Genomic DNA, 23,724 nt, shown 5'->3' on the forward strand with positions numbered 1-23,724 from the left:
CAGTACATACCACTTTAGTTTAGTTTTCTTTGCTTAAATGAACTTGAATTACTTATGCTCTGCCAGGCATGCCATGTTAAAACTGAGTCAGCTTTGTTAATAGAACGTGTGTTTGTATGTACAAAGTTTGTATGTCCAACATACAGCAATGATATAAAATAGTAACAGTTCATACCACCATCACTGACCGGCATGACAAATCACACACGTTATCATAAGCTTCCGTTTCAATCATTTCTGTGATTCAAGTACCTGTTCTACCACGTATCAGATCAAATACGTACAAGTTATGGGTTTGGCTAATTTTTCTTTTTACAATAGCTGAAATGAACTTAAACTATTAAAGCTCTTACTAAGTAGAAACACTGTATCTGCTGTTTTTGATTACCAACATACTTTGTTTACTTTGGAAGTAATATTAAAACAGGGAAGAGGCAGGGGATTATTTCTATTGCATAGAATATATAGGTAGTTTTTAATTGGCGCCATCTGTTGACGTAACCAGATACATAAGTCTGTTCACATCATTCCCACATGTTCCGGTTCATTAATTTAAAGTGAACAGCATTGCGCAACAATTATATTAAGGGCAGACGAGGTATTGTTGGTCGAAGCAACCTAAAAATTGATTTACACTTATTAAACATGCTAGTGTGTTTATTTGAGTACAGTATAATATTCCGCTATTGGCGCCATTTTTAGCGTGATACGTAATAATTGAAAAGAGGTAAGCATATCAATGTTACTTTACCAACTAATGTGTTATTAAACAAGTTGCGACCCGGAAATAAATCTATTAAACTCTCTCAATTGTTGTTGTTGTTGTTGTTGTTGTTGTTGTTGTTGTTGTTATTATAATTATTATTATTATTATTATTATTATTATTATTAAAACAATTCTTTATTTCATAATATACAAGCAATGTCCTTGTTCTAAACAATGGATGACACGCTGGCATTCCCTGGCATACAATCGATGGGACCTACAGATGCAAGTATACCAGAGACTCCTATTAGCATGCTCCATATCGATACACTACTGATTATATTCAACTATGTGACACTCTTTGACAAGCTAGCAGCTATGAGGTAAGAATAAACCCCGGATATAAACACAAATCAAAACAGACTAACACAGAATGTTGTTTGTCTTTGTTGACATCTTTATTTGGAACAAAGCAATACGGGTCTATGCATAAGCTCTTGTAACCCGGCGCGTAGCAGACACAATATGTCAAGCTTAGATCGCCACTTGTGACTTTTCAGAACAAGTAAGTAACATCAACGTCATAAAGTCACACAGCCCTATGCAAAAAGCCACTGTATACATTAATAAGGTCTTTAAGGGGGGGGGGGGAATACCCTGATTTTCATCAGTACCCCCTATTCCTTTTTTTCTTGCAAATTTATAAAGTATATAAATATATTCATCACCTCATGTCCTGAACTTATAAAATATATCTACATAAAAAGTGCTTTTAAACCCATTTTGGTAAATCATTTTAGCCCTATATATTTTTTGTTTATTGTATCCTAGGAACTCAGATATGTGTTTCATAACAAACCATAATTTATTCCATTCAACATGTTCAAGTAGTGTACATGAATAGAATACATTAAATCCTTTGTTATACTCTCTATAGAAAATCCAGTGGTGCATGCAAAATAACAGTTAATATTAACACTGAATAAATTAAATAAACACTTACACAATGGATATAGTCATTAGTCAATTTAATACTATAATGTGTTGTTAGGAGAAGAAAAGGCTATTAGGTCACCGTATGTCAGGTTATAGGTCAATTGGTTCAGGTCAAATTTAAGCATCAATTTTGAATACACATGTGAGAGTCTGTGATATCATAATGAGGCATAATTTTGATATTCTGTCTTTAACTGGATATATATCGAGAAGTGCAATGTGGATATACTAATATACCTTGGGATGTAAATGGTGAGTACAATTTAGAATGCCTATTGTCTGTCCAAATAACTTAGACACCCGGTTTTTAGGATATATTTCGAAAAGTTTTCACTTTGGCAAAAAGTCATGAAAGAAAAGTTGCTAAACACGGTCAGACCTAACAGAAATTATTAGTAAAGCGATGAAAAAATATTCTTCCTTGTCTACTTTTATTCAATTTTGACCGATTTACAGCAAGATATCTGGGTCCAGCCGAATATTCCTAATGACTTGAAACTTTTGATGGGATAATCTATTTACAGTAAGGGGTGTTTGAACATTGTAGTCATGCATATTGATCAGTGATGACACCCTTTTTCTTTGATCCTTTTACTAATTCACAATAATGGCGGTCTACTCAAATGCATTCAACAAAAGCATGTTTGCAATCACCGCGAGAGGTCGTCTCACACGCATAACAAATACACTACGATCAAATAGGTTGATGACAATATTTGATTGAATGGACTGTGGATTTCGGTGAAGGACACCGGTTCAAATCCTTTGTTTGGAGCCAATCAATAATTTCATGCACAACCTCTATAACTCAAAAGATGTCACAGTTGGTGCATTATAACAAATGATAGGGCAAGTTACTGTGCGTCTGGAGTGTATTGTGAATTATACTCCTCACCAATAACATCAGAACATTCATAGGGCATACAATTTGTATTTTCTGGAAGCCAAGCCAAAAGCATGCACAGAACAAGATTCAAACACCGCGCCGAATTGTTGTAATTGGTTGAGGGACAACTGGGATCACTGCGTTAATACACTAAGAATAAATATACCAATAAGAAACACTGTGTGCATTTTATGAACTGAATTATATTTTTCATTTTTATAAAATGCTTTTGGTGAGGAGTATAATTAATTTACTATTCATCCATTCACTATCCAAAATCACAATACCTACAAATCTGTATAATGAGACCTTCCAAAATAATGGTACCCAACTTCTACCGGATTATTTTTAAAGTGTTGAGAAAAACCTTCCAATTTCAATAGAATTTCTGATAAACTCTCACTCAATGCTTTGGAAACACAAAAATCACGTTAGGTCTCAGCGAATGTTATCACTTTTCTTTCACGACTTTCCTTGAAAGTGGATATTTTTTCAAATAAGTAACAAAAACTGGGTGTCTAAGTTAATTGGACAGACAATAGTTGAGATGGATTTCACAAATAAATATAAAATAGTTACCAAAATCACAAAAGTTAAGCTTACGGAAAACTACCCAATATGGTGGTATAGGTGACAAGAAATACAATTTTTTTCAACATTGCTGTAGTATGGTTGTGGTAACCTGTTACCTATGGCTTAATTAAGTTTCTGTGAAATAATGTCACAAGTTAAAAATACAAAATATAGCTCAACATTGAAAATAGACGCATTTTAACCAGTTCCTTTTTTGATAGTTGTGGAGCACCATGTTCATGAAGTCATAAAAGAAATCAGGAACCACTTATTCCCATTTTACATATCAACTTTATTTCCCTAATGTGTTAGCAACACATATCCAAAATTTTAACGAAATCCGTTGATAGTAAGCTTTCCAAAATGAAGTGAATTTAAATCATCAGTGATGTACCACCTTTTGGCTTCTACTTTTAAAAGCATGTAAGCTACGTTGATACCGATGCCACCAATAAAACATAAAACGAGAAGATTTGCCCCTTCATTTTGCATACCACTTTGTCCAATTTTTTTTGTAATTTCTTCACAAAATGCAAAAAATGCAAAAAATGCAAAAAAATCAATGGGTGTAGTACCCCTTAAGGTAGACCTGATTTCAAATTCATGTATGGAAACTTTAGTTAGAGACAGGACAAGAATGGCTAGGAAGAGTACTCTACGGCCTACTCTGGATTACGTTGCTTGCTGTCAGTCTGTTTGATTATATTTGACTCTGAAAAGTGATCCACAAACTTTGAAGGCACCTGCACCATCCACAATGATACTCCGCTTGGAGTCTCGTTCTTGTACCAGGATTTCCCGATTTTCAACATCCACTTTGAACCTGTGTGATGCTTTAAGTATGTCCTTGAAACGCTACTTCTGGCTACCAGGTGATCTATTCCTATATTTCAGTTCTTCGATGAAGATCTTCTTAGGAAAACGGTTGGCTTGCATTATGATCACATGACCAGTCCATCGGAGCTGCGCATTATGTCTGCATGGGCTAGAACGTCAGGGTCTGAGTAACTTATCCTGCCACCATATCGTAAGAAGTTTTCTAACGCAATTATATCATGTATATGGAAGTGGTTCAGTATCTTGGCATGGGGTTGATAATCAATCCTCATTTCATATATAAAAAGTAGAATTTGTAGGACAATGGTTTGATTAACATCTCTTTATTCCATTTGGTCTGATATTTAAAGGACATCTCCGTCAATCACAACATTATGCTTTAAATTATAGAAAAATAATTATCAAGCACGAATCACGTGGTTTTATTAAAAATAAACTCATATTGACCATAAAAAACTAATAAAAAAACCGGTCTCTCAATAAAATGAACAAGTGATATTCAAACTTCCCGGGCGCCGACTGTCTAGGGCAATGACGTCATGGTTGTTCGTGCGTACAGCGTAACTGTCTTCAGCCTTCATTGTGTTACTGGGACGTCATTACTCTAGACAATTTCGGCGAATTTATCAGGCAGCAACTTTTTCCATGATATTCTGCAATCCTTCACATCATCTCTAAAAGTGCCTTTGTCTGCAATTCATGAGAATTCCGATTCAGGAGAATTCCTGCAAGACATTTGCCATCGATTGACAGCAGAGTTATGCCTCTGTGATTATCGGAAGATCTTTTAAAGATGGATAATCTTTTTTTTTAATGGATAATTGATGCTCCGTGAAATCCTGAGGCATCAGTTCTTGACTTCACATTGACAGGATTAGCTTGGTGAGCTGTTAACCACACAATATCCTTATGTTTGGTCAATTTCAGCAGGTATGGCATCAGCTCTAGTAGCCTTTCCACAAGACAATAGGCTGGGTATATTCTGTTTCTTGCAGTTTAGCTGCATCTGGAAGAGAAGAGGTGATTCTTATCTTTTTACTGAGGCAGGCGGTATAGCCTCTTCATTGATGGAGGAAGGTTGATTTAGGATCTTGTTGAAATGTTCCACCCATCTGTTGAAGATTAAATCCTTATTTGTTATAATTAAGAAAGGGTGAGATTCCAAAAACATGTGGTCCATAGACAGCTTTGATTGCATCCAACAAAAGCTTCGTGGTTTCGTGGGTTTTTTCTGGTTCCTTTCTCAGTGGGTAATGGTGTGTGAGATGCTGAGATCGGTGTTTCTAGAAGATCTCCTACTAGACTACTATTTGCCAGTTGGTTTCATTGATTTCGGGAAACACAGCATATCAGAATTAATTTCATGTGTTTTCCTTTGAGCACCTTTGAACAATTGACTTTTTGGTTATTGGCGCTTTATAACTCTTTAATGTTCTTATATTAATTACTGGAAATAGTTAATACCCCTGCGAGATGTTGATTTTGGGTTGCGGGTCTCTCCTGATATGAATTCACGGATTTCCTTTATGTCATTCCTGACTTATGCTCTGAACCTGAGTTTCCTCACGGTTTCACCAATGTAAGCAGAGCTGTTATCCTTTCATGGAATGTGGTACATAACTCCTGCTTGATCGTCGTTTTCCGTACTGTCCTTAGGTGCTGCAGCCAGATTCTTACGCAGCATGGTGAGGGGTCCAAAGCTGGCACAAACCTCACACTGCTGACACACGCAACGAAGTTTCTTACTGGATCCCTTGACATATGGCACGTTGATATTACCTTTGGTCTAAGCATTGGCTGCAAAAGAGTTATCTGTTTGCTTTTTCGGTTTACGAGCTTTGTGGAATGTCCAACGCGCTCGTATTCCCAATTCTGGAAATGAAAGATTTTTTTAAAGTCATCTTGTGGTAGTTGGAAGATGGTATAAGGATGATTAATGATGAGGCTGTTATGCACAACACTAGTTTTGATAAGTAATGGACCATTTTTCCGATGCCGCTTACACCTGTAACACCATTTCATGCATGTTGGTCTGTGCCAACTCAAGTATTAAAGTCACCAAGAAAAATGAGCTTGCTTGTTTTGGGAGCAGCAGAAAGCAATTTGAGGAATTTCACCTGCTCGCGCTAACGTGCTCGCTTTGTGGACTCCGGTATCCGAGGCAAGTGTTCAAGCTCTAAACATGCTCTGATCATCATACTAATATTTTAGCACAATAGTAGCATGTACCCCAGTAAAATCCTCTGACACTATCAAGTTAGTCTAAAAAAGGTGTTTTCGTCCCACCCTAGTGTGCAGGGGTGTGAATGGGGGCGTGCAGGGTTTGGGTTTCGGTGTGTATGACTGTTGGGTTTAGTGTTGTGTACTCGGTTTGTTGGTGTAGGGGTGTGTTTATTTAATGATTTTATTATTATTATTATTATTATTATTATTATTATTATTATTATTATTATTATTATTATTATTATTATTATTATTATTATTATTATTATTCAAATACAGGGTGAGCAAAAAATGGTACAATACACTCAGCACAACACATGCATGGAGTGTCATGAACTTCTTTGACGAAGCGTCCATTGGGGAGTTTGGCGGAAAAGGGCATTTCTACAGCTGTTGCAAGTGTTTTATGCCGAAAGAATCTGATGAAATATTTGAGTATCAAGAGGAGGGGTATCGTTATCGGTTTCCAGATTTTAAATACATGAGGTTCTTGGGTGTTTATGCTGGTCTTGGTCTGAAAGAAATGTATCTTAACGGACATATAGACGTCCTCGAGTTTATGCATAAAAACTGTCCAAACTTACAAATACTTTATTCTGTGCACCTCGGAGCTCGGTGCACTTTATAACTCTAGAAACATCAATAGTAAATTGTATTTCCCCCTCCCGCTTAAACTTCAACGTTTAGGTCTCATTTTCCCTCCTCACAACGAATACGTCCAATGCATAACGTGGGAACAAAAGATACACCAAGATGTAAGAATTATTACACATCTTGGCAAATGTTCGCATTTGCGCAAAGTAACACTTGTGAACACTTGTGCATATCTTTAGAGAGCATGCAACGACTTTCAGAAATAAAAGCGTTTGTTGAAGTTGACTTGGAAATCAGTGGTCATAATAATGACAGTGTTGATTGGTTAAATTTGACACTACCTTCTCATGTAACATCGCTAGCATGCAACCCATATGACATGCTATATGATGATATCAACTACATTTACTTTGATAATTTCTTACGACGATGCCAGTTTTGCGTCTCAAAAATTTAAAAATAGGACACCCTCTGGCTAGAATACATCTCACTGGTGAAAGAATTGAGATGCTACTACCACGGTTACCGGAACTAGAAACACTTGAGCTTCTTGGTACATTTGTGACACCGACAGTGGTTTTTCTGATAGGAAAATATCTTAAGTTATTGAAATCGCTACTGCTGAAGGGACGCTTTACCGACGATAGTTTACAAGCGTTCTGTCATCATCCTATGCTTGAAAAACTCGAGCTCTTCCAACGTGACACTTACGGAGCAAAAGCAATATCCGAGTATATCTGGGTTCGCCGGGTATTCAAGGTGCTAGGTCAGAATTCCTTAGATTCAAATGTGACACTTTGGGTTAAACAGGATCGTCAATATGTTCCTCTTTATATTAACATTTAGGACGAGGAACATTCGTCTATGAAACCAGCGAACTTTAAACAGGTGATGGTTAGTTTCTTTCACTTGTCAAAAAAGAGGTAAAGGGAAGAAATTGCATCAACTTGTTGCCTTGTGCCTTACGGATTGCATGGTCTACATTCGTAACTTGTCTTTAAGCAATTCTGTATTTCCTGATAACTGGAAAAAGGCAAAGGTAACACATATTCACAAGTCCTACCCATTGTGTCCAAGATTATTGAAAGGGCTGTATATAATCAATCATATGAGTACTTAAATGATGCAAATATTCTCTCAAGTGCCCAATCTGGTTTCCGTGCCAACCATTCAACGACTACAACTCTTCTTGATGTCCAAGATTTTGTTTTAAATAATATGGATAATGGATATGCTACAGATATGATCGTTCTTGATTTAAAAAATAATTGATGTGGTAAACCATGATATACATATTGAAAAACTGAGCAGATATGGCATAAATGGTAATGAACTATTTTGGTTTAAATCTTACTCAAACAACAGATCTCAGGCTGTTAATGTAAATTCTACTCTTTCAAAGATATCAATATAGGTATTCCGCAGGGATCAATTTTAGGGCCATTGCTCTTTATAATATTTGTAAATTGCTTACCATCCACTGTAGACTGCAAAGTAGTCATGTACGCTGAGGACACAACACTGATTTGTAGAGCTAACATCTTCAAGTACATTTGCAAGTTGGATAAACAGCTAACAAGCTTATTTTAAATGTACAGTGTGGGCCAAAAACAACTTTACCCAATTTCAGAGGGTGGTTGCTCGAATTGTAGAAGAGCTATTCATGATTTTGTTACATATTCTAAATGTATATCTTTCTAAAAGTATGTGATGAAGAAATGAAAGCAAAAGAAGCTAAATCAACAAAATGGTGCTAGTTTTACGTCCGAAGGTCAAAAATGACTTTGTCCACACGTAATTCAATGGGATGTGTCCGATTGCTAAGAGTAAGGCATACATATGCGTTAGGCATACATGTACTTAGTAAACACGTTTGGCTTGTCTTTGAAAAGTGATGATTGTTTTACATGCCTGAAAGAAATGCAATCGATTTTAATCCCCATTTACTTGTCATGTACTCGAACTTCACTCCTGTCATTGACCAATAATTAATTACACAATTACAAAGGTTTCATCTGGCGTAATTCTTGAATTTTAAATAGGCCTTCGTGTATTTTGTGACTGCGTGGCTAATTTCTAAATAGGTTTGCAAGGTGTCCAGATAAGGCAATTCACAACACAACAGAGGACTTTTATGGCAGAGATATATATATAAGAACAGGAAGCTTTTTGGAAGTGCAGCGTCAATTTCGGATTCGTTTCCCGTAAGAGTCCCGCCGAAACCTACCACAACTCTACTACGAACAACTTTCACAACCTCGGAAGTGTGATGAATAGATGCAAAGCACGGAGTGGACGTCCAAGAACTGACCGTTCAGCTGCAAATAATGCAGCGGTTCAAAGGGAACTTGCAGCTAACCCCAGAGTCAGTTGTCGACGCAACAATTTGTCAAAAATACCACGAACGCAATAAGTGCAATAACTTCTAACTTTCTTGTAGATAACATTTCGTAATGACAAAAAATGAGGTCTGAGGATACAATTGCTTTGCGCATATTTGAAGAGCATTGTTTTTTATATATTTGCAGCATGAAAGCTGCATATCATGACGAAATATCGTAGCTTGACATTTAAATTGTTTATGATTGATTTATTTGATTGTGTTATATAAATTTGCTGAACAAATTTGTGCGTATACTGCGTCTTTCTCATTCTCTATCGAACTCGCTATTGCAAGTGATGCGACGCGACATCTAGTAGGCTTTCGCGTGGACAAAGTTAATTTTGACCCTTTGATTTAAAACTAGCGTCACGTTTTTATTTTAATACATTTTTGAATAGTTTTTTCACCAAATACTCTTAAGAAGATGTTTTTTACGAATATGTGAAAACAATTTGAAGCAGACTTTTCAATTTTGAGATACGAACCTTTTAAAATGGGTAAAGTTGTTTTTTTGGCCCACACTGTAGATGAAACTAAATTAATGATGCTTTGAAACAATCATATCATAGATAAATTTAGTAATATAAATCTTATATACAACAATAATATTGAAAAGGTTGATGAGCTCAAATATTTAGATGTTAAGTTTAATTATAATATTATGTCATGGTCCTCTCACATTGATTATTTATCTAACAAATGTTTCAAAAAAAATTGGGCGTTGTAGACATTTTCTTCCACATCACACTCTTGTAATGTTATCAAATGCTCTTGTAACCCCTAATTTTGATTATGCTAGTTCAGTATGGTGTATTTTTTCTCTTGAATATCAAAGAAGGCTTCAGGTTTTACAAAATAGTTTAGCTAGAACGATTCTATGTGCTCATATTAGGACACCAGTAATAGACATGTTAAACTCACTAAGGTGGATCCAACTAAGTGACAGATGGAAAAATCGTATTCTTATTCTTACATTTAAATGTCAAGAAACCTTAGTCCCTCATATTTATCATCTCAGTTTGAATTTGTTGATAATACTCATTCTCACCACCCCCCGGATCTACGCCCATGACCTGCCGGCGGTTGGAATGCTTCTAGAGGCGGTTTGTATGCTTCCTATGCGGTTGGAATGCTTCCTAAGCGGTTCGGATGCTTCCTAGACAGTTCGAATGCCTCCTTTCAAGTATGGTTCGAGTGATTAGCTCATTTACGTATTTCGCCTCTGAGGATCTAGGGCTTATGAACCATTAGGCGGTTGAGGGCTAGCAGCAGGTGGTTGAGTGCTAATAACCGCCTATTAACTAAATGTTATAGTATTGGAGGTATTCTTCATTTAGGCATTCATTACCATTCAATGGAATGTCTTGTGAGTGCTAGTTGTTTAGTTAAGGGAATGCGCGTTTTAGTGATTTTGGTCATTTTGGCCAAAATGATTTTTTTTCTTTCATTACAAAAATTTGAATTACACTTAACTTTATTTGATAAACAAGACTTCTTTGATTTCAGGCTATTATTTAATACGGTGTACGGAAAGTAAATACCCCCCCCATATATATTTAAGCTTAAAATCTCGGGAAAAATTCTGTAAAATTTGCATGATCAAATTTGATGCTGTAAACGCTGAGATATGCTAAAACATTTCAGTTACCATTTCAGTTACTAAAACATTTCAGTTATTGGATTGTGTGATTATTCTATACAAACATCTTGCCTACAGTAATGCATTTGCAAAACAGCACTTACTTTCTGTACACCGTATAGGAGAATTAAAAGATAATGTAGTTTCCATGGCAACGGCCATTAATGCAAGTTTTTAAACAAACATCTCCTGCAAAATTTCCCAGTAAAATTCTCAAAAAATTGGTGTGAATGACCGTTTCCATGGAAACCGTCTTCTCTTTGAATTCTCCCAATAGCTTAAACTAAAGAGGACCTGTATATCAATAATTATTTTTGTTATCAGAAGGACATTCTTCGTATTCAGAATGTAATTCTTTATATCTGATGTGCTCTCATGTCCCACAAAAAATACTGTCCAAAATTTCATACCCCACCCTAAGGAAACAAATAAGTTTTCAAAGCCTTTTTGAACATATTTGAAGATTTTCTAATATAGACAGGTTGCATTAAATCCCCCTCTTTTGATGCAGAAACAGTAAAGGTTCTATCGCCAGCATGACAGAGCTAGAGCTGGCAGTGTTTATCATTTAGAATCATGAACAGCACGGTACAATTATAACAGTTTTTGAAAAACACCGGACGGCCCTGTGGTGCTGACCTCCAAGTGGCTCTGTGCATGCTCTGTGCATCTATAGACCATCTATATTTGAGTGGGAATTTTGTACAGAGTTTGCATTTATGGACTTCGCTAAATGTACAAAGTACATTTGTGCTTGATGCAGTATAATGGAAATATAAATGGCTGGCACTAAAATCAGAGTCAACAGATATATTGTTGTCGCTGTGTGTATATTATGTATTTACATAATATACAGGATTTTCAAAGGTTCGGAGCACATTCTACAAACATCAACAAACATACACCAGGGAACACTGCTTATAAAACAGACACGGTAAGGTTACTAGTATTATGTAATTTTCCTAAAATTTAAAGGCATTTCGTGATCCACAGCATCGTCCGCCCACTTTTCTCAAAAAAAGTTTTTTACATCACTGGAAACCTCTGGCTACATAATGTTTATGTACAAAAAAATTTCTTGCAGATTAATTCGTTTAGTAAAGATATCGTGAAAGTTGAACCAGAACGAAATTACAACACAATGTACTTTTAGTATTTGGAGCAGTGTAATACACATAATCACTTGCAAAAACTAAATCGGAATTTTGGGAATAAGCTTTTTGCGTCGATATCTACTAAAATATATCATAAAAAGGGGATGTTAGGATCACGAAATACTCTGCACTCCCTTCAACAACGAAAACAAGCTGAAGATCATCTAATTATTTATGAAAATGACAGCATGTGACCGTTACCTCCAAAGGCGTGTATACGCACAGTTTGCAAGCATGGCGAAATATTAACATAACGAATCCTGTGCTGTACGATTTAGGGACAGAAAAAATTGCTGCGTTTTATACGAACACATTACTATAAAAACACTGCAATTGTCGCCCTTCTCGGGTTATGTTTTCCATTTAGTGCGTGATTGGAAATGCAGCATGGATTTTTAAATTATATTTTTGTTTTATACTATAGTGCTGTGTTTTGGTGTTGTGATTAGAAATACAGCATGTGAATTTTTCACTCTTATGTTTTATACTATAGTGCTGTGTTTTAGTGCTGTGTTTGGGAATACAGCATGGATATTTTTTAATTCTTATGTTTTCTATTATAGTGCTGTATTTGGAAATGTAGCGTGGATTTTTTTTAATTATATTTTTGTTTTATACTATAGTGCTGTGTTTTGGAGCTGTAATTGGAAATACAGCATGTGAATTTTTAATTTCTTATGTTTTCTATTATAGTGCTGTCTTTGGTGCTGTCTTTGTAAATGCAGCATGGATTTTTTAAATTATATTTTTGTTTTATACTATAGTGCTGTATTTTGGTGCTGTGATTGGAAATACAGCATTTGAATTTTTCACTCTTATGTTTTCTATTATAGTGTTGTGCTTTGGTGCTGTGTTTGGAAATACAGCATGGATATTTTTAATTCTTATGTTTTATATATAGTGCTGTGTTTTGGTGTTGTGTTTGGAAAAACAACGTGTTTTTATGGGTTTTTTTATAAAACATAAGAATTAAAAAAAAAACATGCTGAATTTCCAAACACAGCACTGTAATAGAAAGCATGAGAATTAATATAAAAAAATCCATGCTGTATTTCCAAACACAGCACCAAAACACAGCATGATAATACACATAAGAATTAAAAAATATTCATGCTGTATAGTGCTACGTTCTGGTGCTGTGTTTAGAAATACAGCATGATTTAATTTCTATGTTTTATATTATACAGGGTGTCTCAAAAAATTACCGAGCGAATAAAATTGAACGTAAGAGAAAAATGTAGCGCATAGTTTATTTTGTTGTGCGTTATATACATTTTTTTTTAAATTCGGTTGACTGGTTGCGAAGAAATGAACGATAACATAATGCGTGCATCAATGCAGTTCATTCCAAGTTTGATCAAAAGGCGCCTTTTCATACTCGCTCACCGCTTCCTAAAGTTTGTGTATCTCATTAAATTTAGTCCACATTATCTATTTTATAATCCGACGGTGATGTCATTCATGCTTTTACTGAAGATGAATAAAAGTTTGTCCGAGAAAACTTTGATTTCTGCAATTGGAAGCTTTCCAACTTTAATTCTTTATGTTGTGCAAATATGATATATTTTAACTTTCGAAATAACATTTGAGCCAAGAATGACAATGATCAAGTGCTTACAGCTTTACGTGTGATTTTGATACCATGCAACATTAATGTTGAACTTTTAAAATATTTAGACTTTGCATTACAGTTTCTTGGAAATATTCCAAAAACATTAATGTGTGTGAGAAATTTCTTAAGCCAGCTGGAATTCTTTATACAATAATTCTTTATGCAACATGTATATCAACATTAACGAACAAATATATTTACAAGTATCATCTTACATGCAAGCTTTCATTTTCAATATCGTGCAGGTTTTCAAATTTGAACAAAACCTAATTAAATGTTTTGCAAGAAACAGATTGTTTAAAAAAAATAAAAAGGATTTCACAGAACAAAATATGAAGCCCATTGACAGTTAACCACTAGTGCGCATTGTGTTGAATGATCTTTCATTCAAACTTGGAACGAAGTGAATTGACGCATGCGTTATGTAATCGCTCATTTCTTCGCGATCAGTCAACCGATTCAAGTAAAATTGGCATATAAGATGCAAATTAGATGGGATACACGCTGATGTTTATTCGTTTGGATTCTGATGTCTATTTCTCGACTTACGTCCAAATTCATTCTCCCGGTATTTTTTTTTTCTGGGACACCCTGTAATGCTGTGTTTCAGTGCTGTGTTTGGAAATGCAGGTTAGATTATTAAATTTTTCTGTTTTCTGTTATAGAGCAGTGTTTGGATATACATCTTGGATTTTTACAAGCCGACGACAAAGTCGGCTTGTTCTGTTTTACGCTAATTACCTAGCCGGGACACCGGCTAGGTCTTGTGATGCTATCGGATCTTTCTTCTTCTGCTGCTTCTTTCTTTCTTCTGGCAACAAATTTCAAAATGCTTCTTCTCCTACATGTTACATCCTACAATGACGTCACTTGCACATATGCATCGGCTATATCCAGTGTCTATAGGATGTTCACAAATTTGGGGTCAAAGGTCATTAAGGGGTCATTTCCGGTATAAAACCAAATATCTTCAAAATGCTTCTTCTTCCACAAATTACATGTGATGGTGACATGCTTAGGTCATTTGACTTGACTTTGGTCGGTGTCTATAGGGTGTTCACAGATAAGGGGTCAAAGGTCATTAAGGGGGTCATTCCCCGTCTGAAAGCAAAAAATATTCAAAAAATCAGTGTTTTTACAAATTACATAGCAGAGTGTTGTCATTAGCACACATGCATTGCTACTAACCAGGGTCTTTGAGGTGTCTAATGTTCCGGGGTCAAAGGTCATTAAGGGGTCGCTTCCGGTCAAAAACCAAAAATCATAAAATATGTTCAGTTTTTTTTATCTCAAAACATAACCAGACCAGAGTGACGTAAACTTCATATATGCATTAGTATTACCCAATGTATGCACGGTATTTTTATTTTTTTGGTCAAAGGTCATTTACACGTCATTTCCGGTTTTAAGCTAAATAACTTCAAGAATTTTTATCTCCATAATTAAGCATAGTAGATTTTTTTTATTTAAACTGTAACAATGCATTTTCGTGGTATATATGAGGTTTTTTTTATATTGGGGTCAAAGGTCATTAAGGAGGTCAAAACGAAAAAAAAAAAAAAAAATGTTTAAAATTACGGAACAGTAGCTGTATCTCAGCCTATGGAAGACGGATAAAGCCCTTACATGCTACAGTGATGCACCATTAATGGTGTGAGATGTCCATAAACTTTAAGACTGGCATTTCCGGCTCCGGCTAGGTCCAGATCTGTAACCAGATCTAGTTCTTTCTTTCTTTCTTTCTTTCTTTCTGGCAATCTGCCTCTTCTTCTACAAACAAAATGCGCCGAAGCTCTAATTAATACATGTTGGTCACTAGTGGCATGGGTATTCAGGGTGTTCACAGCTTGACCATTGCTTGACCTTTGACCCCGTATGCAATACAAAATAAATTTGAACAACATGATATGTCAAATCTTAGTGTTGCATATGATAGACCTTAGTGAGACAAAACAAAAAGTCAATGGTGACCTCTTTGTACAATGTTTACTTTGGGGTCAAAAGGTCAAAATGTGTAAAATGTCAAACAACGAGCTAGCTCCGCCAGGGATTGACAGATTTCAACCATACTTGACCCAAATGACCACTGGGCTAGGCCAAACCTTCCATTTGACTTTGACCTGGCTGTGACCTTTGACCTAGCTACAATGGTCAAAAACGTGATTTCGCTTTAAAACGTATCTTCTTCTACAAACAACATGCGATGGTGACATGGCGAAGTCATGTGACTCGACTTTGGTCGGTGCATATAGGGTGTTCACAGATAAGGGGTCAAAGGGCATTAAGGGGTCATTTCCGATCAAAGTCTAAAGAACTTCAAAAATTCACATCTGCTATGTATGAAATAGCTAGGTGAAGTCACTTGCACACATGCATGGCCATTGACTGATATCTACTGGGGAGTCACAGATTTGGGGTCAAAGGTCATCTAAGGTCTTTTTTGGCACTCGATAAAATGCTTAAAATTTAGCCAAATCGGCTGTATCTCAGCCTATGGAAGACGGATAGGGCCCATTATTGCTACAGTGATGCAACATTAATGGTAGGGGAGATCTATGATAGTCTCGACTCCATAAGTCAAAGTTCAAGGTCAAAAGTCAAAATCTACAAATAAGCTCCGATTGAGCTGAAATTCACCAGGAATAATCCTTGTGACATCCTAAACACAAAACAAGTGCAGTTGACCCCATCCGTGACCCAGAGGTCACGCTATAGAGGTCAAAGGTTAAATCACCGACATACTTGGATTGGGGGACTTTATGACACTCTAAACACGAGAAAAATGCATTTAATGACATTTGTGACCCAGGGATCAAGTTATAGGGGTCAAAGGTCAAATTTAAAATTGGTCCAATCGAGTTTAAATTCAACAGGAATAAATTCTTACGACATTCTAAACAGGTTAAAATATTTATGATCCCAAAGGTCAAAGTAGAGGGGTCAAAGGTCAAATTTTAAAATTGGTCAAAATTGACCCATTAATTTCTTTCTTTCTTTCTTTCTTTCTGGCTATGTGCCTCTTCTTCTACAAACAAAATGCGCTAAAGCTCTCATTAAAGCATGTTAGTCAGTACTGGCATGGGTATTCAGGGTGTTCACAGCTTGACCATTGCTTGACCTTTAACCCCGTATGCAATACAAAATAAATTCGAACAACAAGATATGTCAAATCTTAGTGATGCATATGATAGACCTTAGTGAGACAAAACAAAAAGTCAATGGTGACCTCCTTGTACAATGTTTACTTTGGGGTCAAAAGGTCAAAATGTGTAAAATTTCAAACAACGAGGTATGGCAAATCTGAGTGCTGCATATGATAGACCTTAGTGAGACAAAACAAAAGGTCAATGGTGACATCTTTGTACAATGTTTACTTTGGGGTCAAAAGGTCAAAATGTGTAAAAATTTCAAACAACAGCGTATGGCAAATCTGAGTGCTGCATATGATAGACCTTAGTGAGACAAAACAAAAAGTCAATGGTGACCTCTTTGTACAATGTTTACTTTGGGGTCAAAAGGTCAAAATGTGTAAAATTTCAAACAGTGAGGTATGGCAAATCTGAGTGCTGCATATGATAGACCTTAGTGAGACAAAACAAAGTCAATGGTGATGGTCAAAGTTTAGGGATCGAAGGTCAAATTTTGAAATTGGTCAAAATTTACCCATTATTAATGTTATTCCTGGCCGGCGGCTTGTACCCAGAATCTATTGACTCTAGTTCTTTCTTTCTTTCTGGCAATCTGCCTCTTCTTCTACGAACAAAATGCGCTAAAGCCCTTATTTATGCATGTTACTCAGTACTGGCATGGGCATTCAGGGTGTTCACAGCTTGACCATTGCTTGACCTTTAACCCCGTATGCAATACAAAAAAAATTTGAATAACAAGATATGTCAAATCTTAGTGTTGCATATGATAGACCTTAGTGAGACAAAACAAAAAGTTAATGGTGACCTCCTTGTACAATGTTTACTTTGGGGTCAAAAGGTCAAAATGTGTAAAATGTCAAACAACGAGCTAGCTCCGCCAGGGATTGACAGATTTCAACCATACTTGACCCAAATGACCACTGGGCTAGGCCAAACCTTCCATTTGACTTTGACCTGGCTGTGACCTTTGACCTAGCTACAATGGTCAAAAACGTGATTTCGCTTTAAAACGTATCTTCTTCTACAAACAACAGGCGATGGTGACATGGCGAAGTCATGTGACTCGACTTTGGTCGGTGCATATAGGGTGTTCACAGATAAGGGGTCAAAGGGCATTAAGGGGTCATTTCCGATCAAAGTCTAAAGAACTTCAAAAATTCATATCTGCTATGTGTGAAATAGCTAGGTGAAGTCACTTGCACACATGCATGGCCATTGACTGATGTCTACTGGGAGTCACAGATTTGGGGTCAAAGGTCATCTAAGGTCTTTTTTGGCACTCGATAAAATGCTTAAAATTTAGCCAAATCGGCTGTATCTCAGCCTATGGAAGACGGATAGGGCCCATTATTGCTACAGTGATGCAACATTAATGGTAGGGGAGGTCTGTGATAGTCTTGACTCCATAAGTCAAAGTTCAAGGTCAAAAGTCAAAATCTACAAATAAGCTCCGATTGAGCTGAAATTCACCAGGAATAATCCTTGTGACATCCTAAACACAAAACAAGTGCAGTTGACCCCATCCGTGACCCAGAGGTCACGCTATAGAGGTCAAAGGTTAAATCACCGACATACTTGGATTGGGGGACTTTATGACACTCTAAACACGAGAAAAATGCATTTAATGACATTTGTGACCCAGGGATCAAGTTATAGGGGTCAAAGGTCAAATTTAAAATTGGTCCAATCGAGTTTAAATTCAACAGGAATAAATTCTTACGACATTCTAAACAGGTTCAAATATTTATGATCCCAAAGGTCAAAGTAGAGGGGTCAAAGGTCAAATTTTAAAATTGGTCAAAATTGACCCATTAATTTCTTTCTTTCTTTCTTTCTGGCTATGTGCCTCTTCTTCTACAAACAAAATGTGCTAAAGCTCTCATTAAAGCATGTTAGTCAGTACTGGCATGGGCATTCAGGGTGTTCACAGCTTGACCATTGCTTGACCTTTAACCCCGTATGCAATACAAAATAAATTCGAACAACAAGATATGTCTAATCTTAGTGTTGCATATGATAGACCTTAGTGAGACAAAACAAAAAGTCAATGGTGACCTCTTCGTACAATGTTTACTTTGGGGTCATAAGGTCAAAATGTGTAAAATTTAAAACAGCGAGGAATGGCAAATCTGAGTGCTGCATATGATAGACCTTAGTGAGACAAAACAAAGTCAATGGTGATGGTCAAAGTTTAGGGATCGAAGGTCAAATTTTGAAATTGGTCAAAATTTACCCATTATTAATGTTATTCCTGGCCGGCGGCTTGTACCCAGAATCTATTGACTCTAGTTAATTCTTATATTTTGTATTATAGTGCTGTGTTTTTGTTGCTGTGTTTGGAAATACGGCATAGAATTTTTAATTCTTTTGTTTAATATTATATAGATTATATAGTGCTGTGTTTCGGTGCTGTGTTTGGAAATACGGCATAGAATTTTTAATTCTTTTGTTTAATATTATATAGATTATATAGTGCTGTGTTTCGGTGCTGTGTTTGGAAATACAGCATGGATTTTTTCATTCATATGTTTTCTATCGGTCACAAGCAAGATTAGACCTACCAATGGCATTATGTACCCACCACTGATCTTTTAATTGATATAATTCAGTCTAAACTATTATTTAACATCAATCTAATTGTTTCCATTTATGAATAAGATATTAAGGTATATATTTCAGCCAAAAAATACTTAATTAACTGCTTAACAAGGCGCTCATATTGGCCTGTAATACGTAACAACCGAGCTCATAGCCTCACTTATTTTCAATTTAATAAGATAATTTAAAGATTATTTTTTAACAAATAGGGTTTACAGCAAAGGTAATGTCCATGAGGCAAAGATTTTTTTTTTTTTTTTTTGTGAAGTGCCACGGAAGCACTGATTTCACAAAAACCTAGTGGTCAAATGGCTCCGTTTTAGCTGATAAAATGTGGGTTTTTCAAGTTCTTTCCCCAGATTTAAATATCAAGTTATGAATGGATTTCGCTCAAACTTCTCAAGGGGCTGTGGATTTACCCGATGTTCACGTAATATAAGTTACAAAAACGAAAACTGTCGCATTCTCCTGTGAGATTCGATGAAAGTGCAAAATGTGACCACTTTAAACTTCAACGGCCATTATTTCAATGTTCATTTTCTCGGTAAAATGACGATTAAGGTACACGATAACTCAATAAATACAGCATCTATAGGTATGCAAATATGATCATCGTAAAAAGCATGATCGACTCAAGAAACGGTTTTCTCATTTTTTTATATTTTGGTCTATTTCCGATTTTGGGCATCATTTTGTGCAAATAGGCGTTTTTGAATTTTAAAAAGTTCATTTTGATGCCTTATATGGTCAATATCTCAAAAAATAAGGCCAATATCAAAAAATAAAAAACCGTTTTGGAATGGAGCCTCAAGATTGAGCTAAAAACAAAATAAAATATTTTGGAAAGAGTGTTTTTTTTATGATGTACCTAACAAATATTGCCAAAAACTCACCTTTTTATGATTTTCTTCAAAATTGTTGTTTTTACTCCATATCTTTATTTATATTAATATTTATTGTTGTCTTTCCTTCATAAAAATGTATACTTTTATATGTTTTGCGCGAATAATTACAAAGTTATTGCACTTTTACTACATGCATGTCTGAGAGTACACAGCCACCTTAATACATGTACAAGCTAAGTATAACCCCCTGTAGTAGTAGTATTTTTGTACTGTTGTTCTTAAAACATTAACATACTATAATGAACATGTGATTGGCAGTAAGTGCTGAAAAAGCAATGTAGTTCTCTTTCCAATAATTTTGACACCATTTTTACCACATCAGTCCATTTTCCAACATACTTGTTCAGCGATAGTTAACAATGACCAATAGACAAAGCATGCACGTGATGCCCTTTGATTTTAGTGCAGTGTTTTGGTGGTGTGTTTGGAAATTTAAATTCTTTTGTTTTATATTATAATGGGTTTATAATGGGTTTATAAAATTTGGTTTCTCTGCATGAGATATTTGACATTTGACCCAGTTTACTTTACAACTCCTGAACTAAGCTTGATTCTAGTGCAGAATGACAGTTGACTTATTTTTTATTCCTAGCAATGAGACGAACAATTTGAGGTATATTACATCATGATAGAACAAATTGTAACTGTTGGCCCCATTATGATCTTCGACTACTTATGGGAGGCACAGGAGGCATGGAAAAATGGAACCAATTCTAGTTTTATCATTTGAGGTGTAAGGATGCCAAAACCATTGGTGTAGCAAAACTAGATCCTAACTCAAAAATCACCCAATAGCGCCCTGTACCCTTTTGAAAATATTACACGCTTATGCCTGCTGGTGGTTTTTTTACAGGAATGACACTGACACACAATCCAAAGAAGACCCCGCTGATCTTTACTGGAATTGGAACACGGCTGCAGTTTTATCATTCAGGTAATCAGTAGCGTAGCCAGTGGGGTGAGGCTGCTCATTTAATATAGCGGTTCTTGTAAGGCCGTCGGTAAACGAAAGGCATTGATCAAAGAAACTGTGTCACCAATAGACAATACAGGATGGTCCAAAAACAACTTTACCCTATTTCAAAGGCTAATCTCTCAAAATTTTGATTCAAATTATTCTTGTATATTCTGAAAGACCGTCGTTCTATGAAAATTTGGTGAAATATAAACGAAAAATAAATTGAATTAAAAATGTGGACCATTTGTAAGTCAAATGGTCAAAATTGAGTTTGTCCACACGTAAGCCTATTGACTGCTGTGCCACATTACTTACGTTAAAGCTGTTTTTTGCCCCACGGACGTGTTGGTACGCAGGCACGTGGGAATTTTCACATGGAATTCAGGAACAAGAAATGCGTGGACATTTATGTGGCTTGCTAGAAGTGCTGCAAACAACTTGAAAAATACCTACAAAGAAATGCAGCTATATAAATGCATATACCGTAAAAACCCATCTACAAGCATATATGGTGTTTTTTATAAAAGCTAAATTAATTCGAAGCAAGCGTAAATATACCAATACAATAGATTGGTCTTAAACTAATACTTGTTTGTATATGCTTGAATCCGTAATTTATTTGCTCAAACTCCATAATGGCGCCTGGATTAATGTAGCTTTCATCCGAAGCACTCTATATGCTTGTAGACGGGTTTTTACGGTATTCTAAAAAAATGAAGAAGAGGTACCACTTTCCTCTACACTTCTGGGGAAAAGTTAGGCAGGCACACACGTTACACAAATCTGTATTGTTGCATGTTGGCCCACATTGCATTCCTTATGACATAACTTGTCGCATCAATGCAAGTTGTTTGGGAATAATTCAATAATAATGGTGCATTGTTTGTTTCTTACTTATTATAAAGTTTTATTATAGAAAGATATAGGCACATGATAATGAAGGCACGATTAGTGGGTATTAGTGAATTCTGCCCTCAATTTTATAAAACGCAGAGAAATATATATTAGAAGAAGAGTATGTATACTGACATGCATATGGCCATGTCAGTCCATTTTATAGTAACAAAAAAACCCAAATACATAAAACCATGTAATACTAATAAGATGTTAGTTGACAATGAATATTTTAACTACGATTGGATCATAGCTTTGGTTCGAGAGCGAAGAACGTGGAAATTATTTCCGGAACAAAGTCGGGCAGCTCGGGCTTGTCTTTTTTTAGAATGACAAGCCCGACTAGCTAATGCCTCAAAATGATAAGGTCCAGCCTTGATTTTCCCACGTATTGACAACTGCCACGAGATTGCCCAATCGAAGCCCTTCCGCTGATCCCAGGCTGTAGATTTCAAAAAATAATGATGAACGGATCTATTGTCTAAATATTTAAGCAAGTCAAATAACTTTGACATAATTTTTATTTGTTTTTTACTCCCGTAGGCGACGTGTGACAGACAAGTATGATATAAGTAAGGAACTTCGCATTTATGCTCCTGCGTGGATTCTGAAAACATGCATTTCACAAACATTTCTACGCCTTTGAACAGAACTCACCGCATACCTCCACAATCTACGTGTGCCGTTATTGGCAGTAGTGGCATATTACTGGACAGTGGCTGTGGGGAGGAGATTGATGCGCACGATTTTGTGCTGCGAACAAATCTACCTGATTTGAGAGGATACAAAAAAGATGTTGGGCAAAAACAAAACGTGACAACGGTCAATCATGCTGCAACATTACAACTTGCTAAAAAGTTTATGAATGAATCAACTAGAGAAATGGCGATACAAAGACTGAGAGATTTAGATGGGTCAATTTTGTGGTATCCTCTCGCGACTGCAGAAAGTAGACGGAAATTCAAAACAATCATTAATGAGAGTCAATCTCTATCCATATTTTTTCAAGTGGGCTATTCTTTGCAATCTATCTTGAGAGTCTCAAAGTAAGTACTCAACCCTGTGCAAAATATGTGGTATATAAACATCTCAAAAAAAAGTAACTAACCCCCTTTAAAAAAATGGCCATTATACAAAAAGGGACTATTGTATTACAAATCTGTAAATTGCGTTGGAAGCAGAATTTATTTCTGCGCATTTTGACACCTCGTTTGATACGATAGCCCAGAAAACAATAAAACACCAATACAAAAACACTCAGATATCATTACACAGATTTCCTTCCATTACACTGAATACAAAATCAATAGAATTTATTGCAACTTTTAAATCTTGGGCTACATTGATTTAAATGTACGCTGTGACGTCAATATTTAGTCAATTGCTACAAATGAGGTGTCAAAATGTGCAGAAATAAATTCTGCTTCCAACGCATTTTACAGATTTGTAATACAATCACCCATTTTTGAATAATGGTCATTATGTAAGAGGGGTTAGTTACTTCTTTTGAGATGTTTATTTCACTGAGGATATTTATGTGGTAGAATTTGAAGGGATCGGATTACGTTCGTAAAGTGTTCTTGTTGGACCCGAGAGCACACCATACACATCAAATTG

The 23,724-nt window shown here is 35.9% G+C and overlaps 1 protein-coding gene across 1 annotated transcript; it reads left to right on the forward strand.

Annotated features, from left to right (window-relative positions):
• Positions 1-601: 601 nt before the first annotated feature.
• LOC140162054 (uncharacterized) lies at positions 602-22,753 on the forward strand. The gene is made up of 4 exons (XM_072185344.1): positions 602-727; positions 921-1,089; positions 21,109-21,189; positions 22,651-22,753. The coding sequence occupies exons 2-4, from the start codon at positions 941-943 to the stop codon at positions 22,751-22,753; spliced, it is 333 nt and encodes a 110-aa protein (XP_072041445.1). The 5' UTR covers positions 602-727; positions 921-940.
• The last annotated feature ends 971 nt before the right edge of the window (positions 22,754-23,724 follow it).

This window comes from Amphiura filiformis, chromosome 10 (assembly GCF_039555335.1).
Source record: "Amphiura filiformis chromosome 10, Afil_fr2py, whole genome shotgun sequence".
In the NCBI taxonomy this organism is placed as follows: Eukaryota; Metazoa; Echinodermata; class Ophiuroidea; order Amphilepidida; family Amphiuridae; genus Amphiura; species Amphiura filiformis.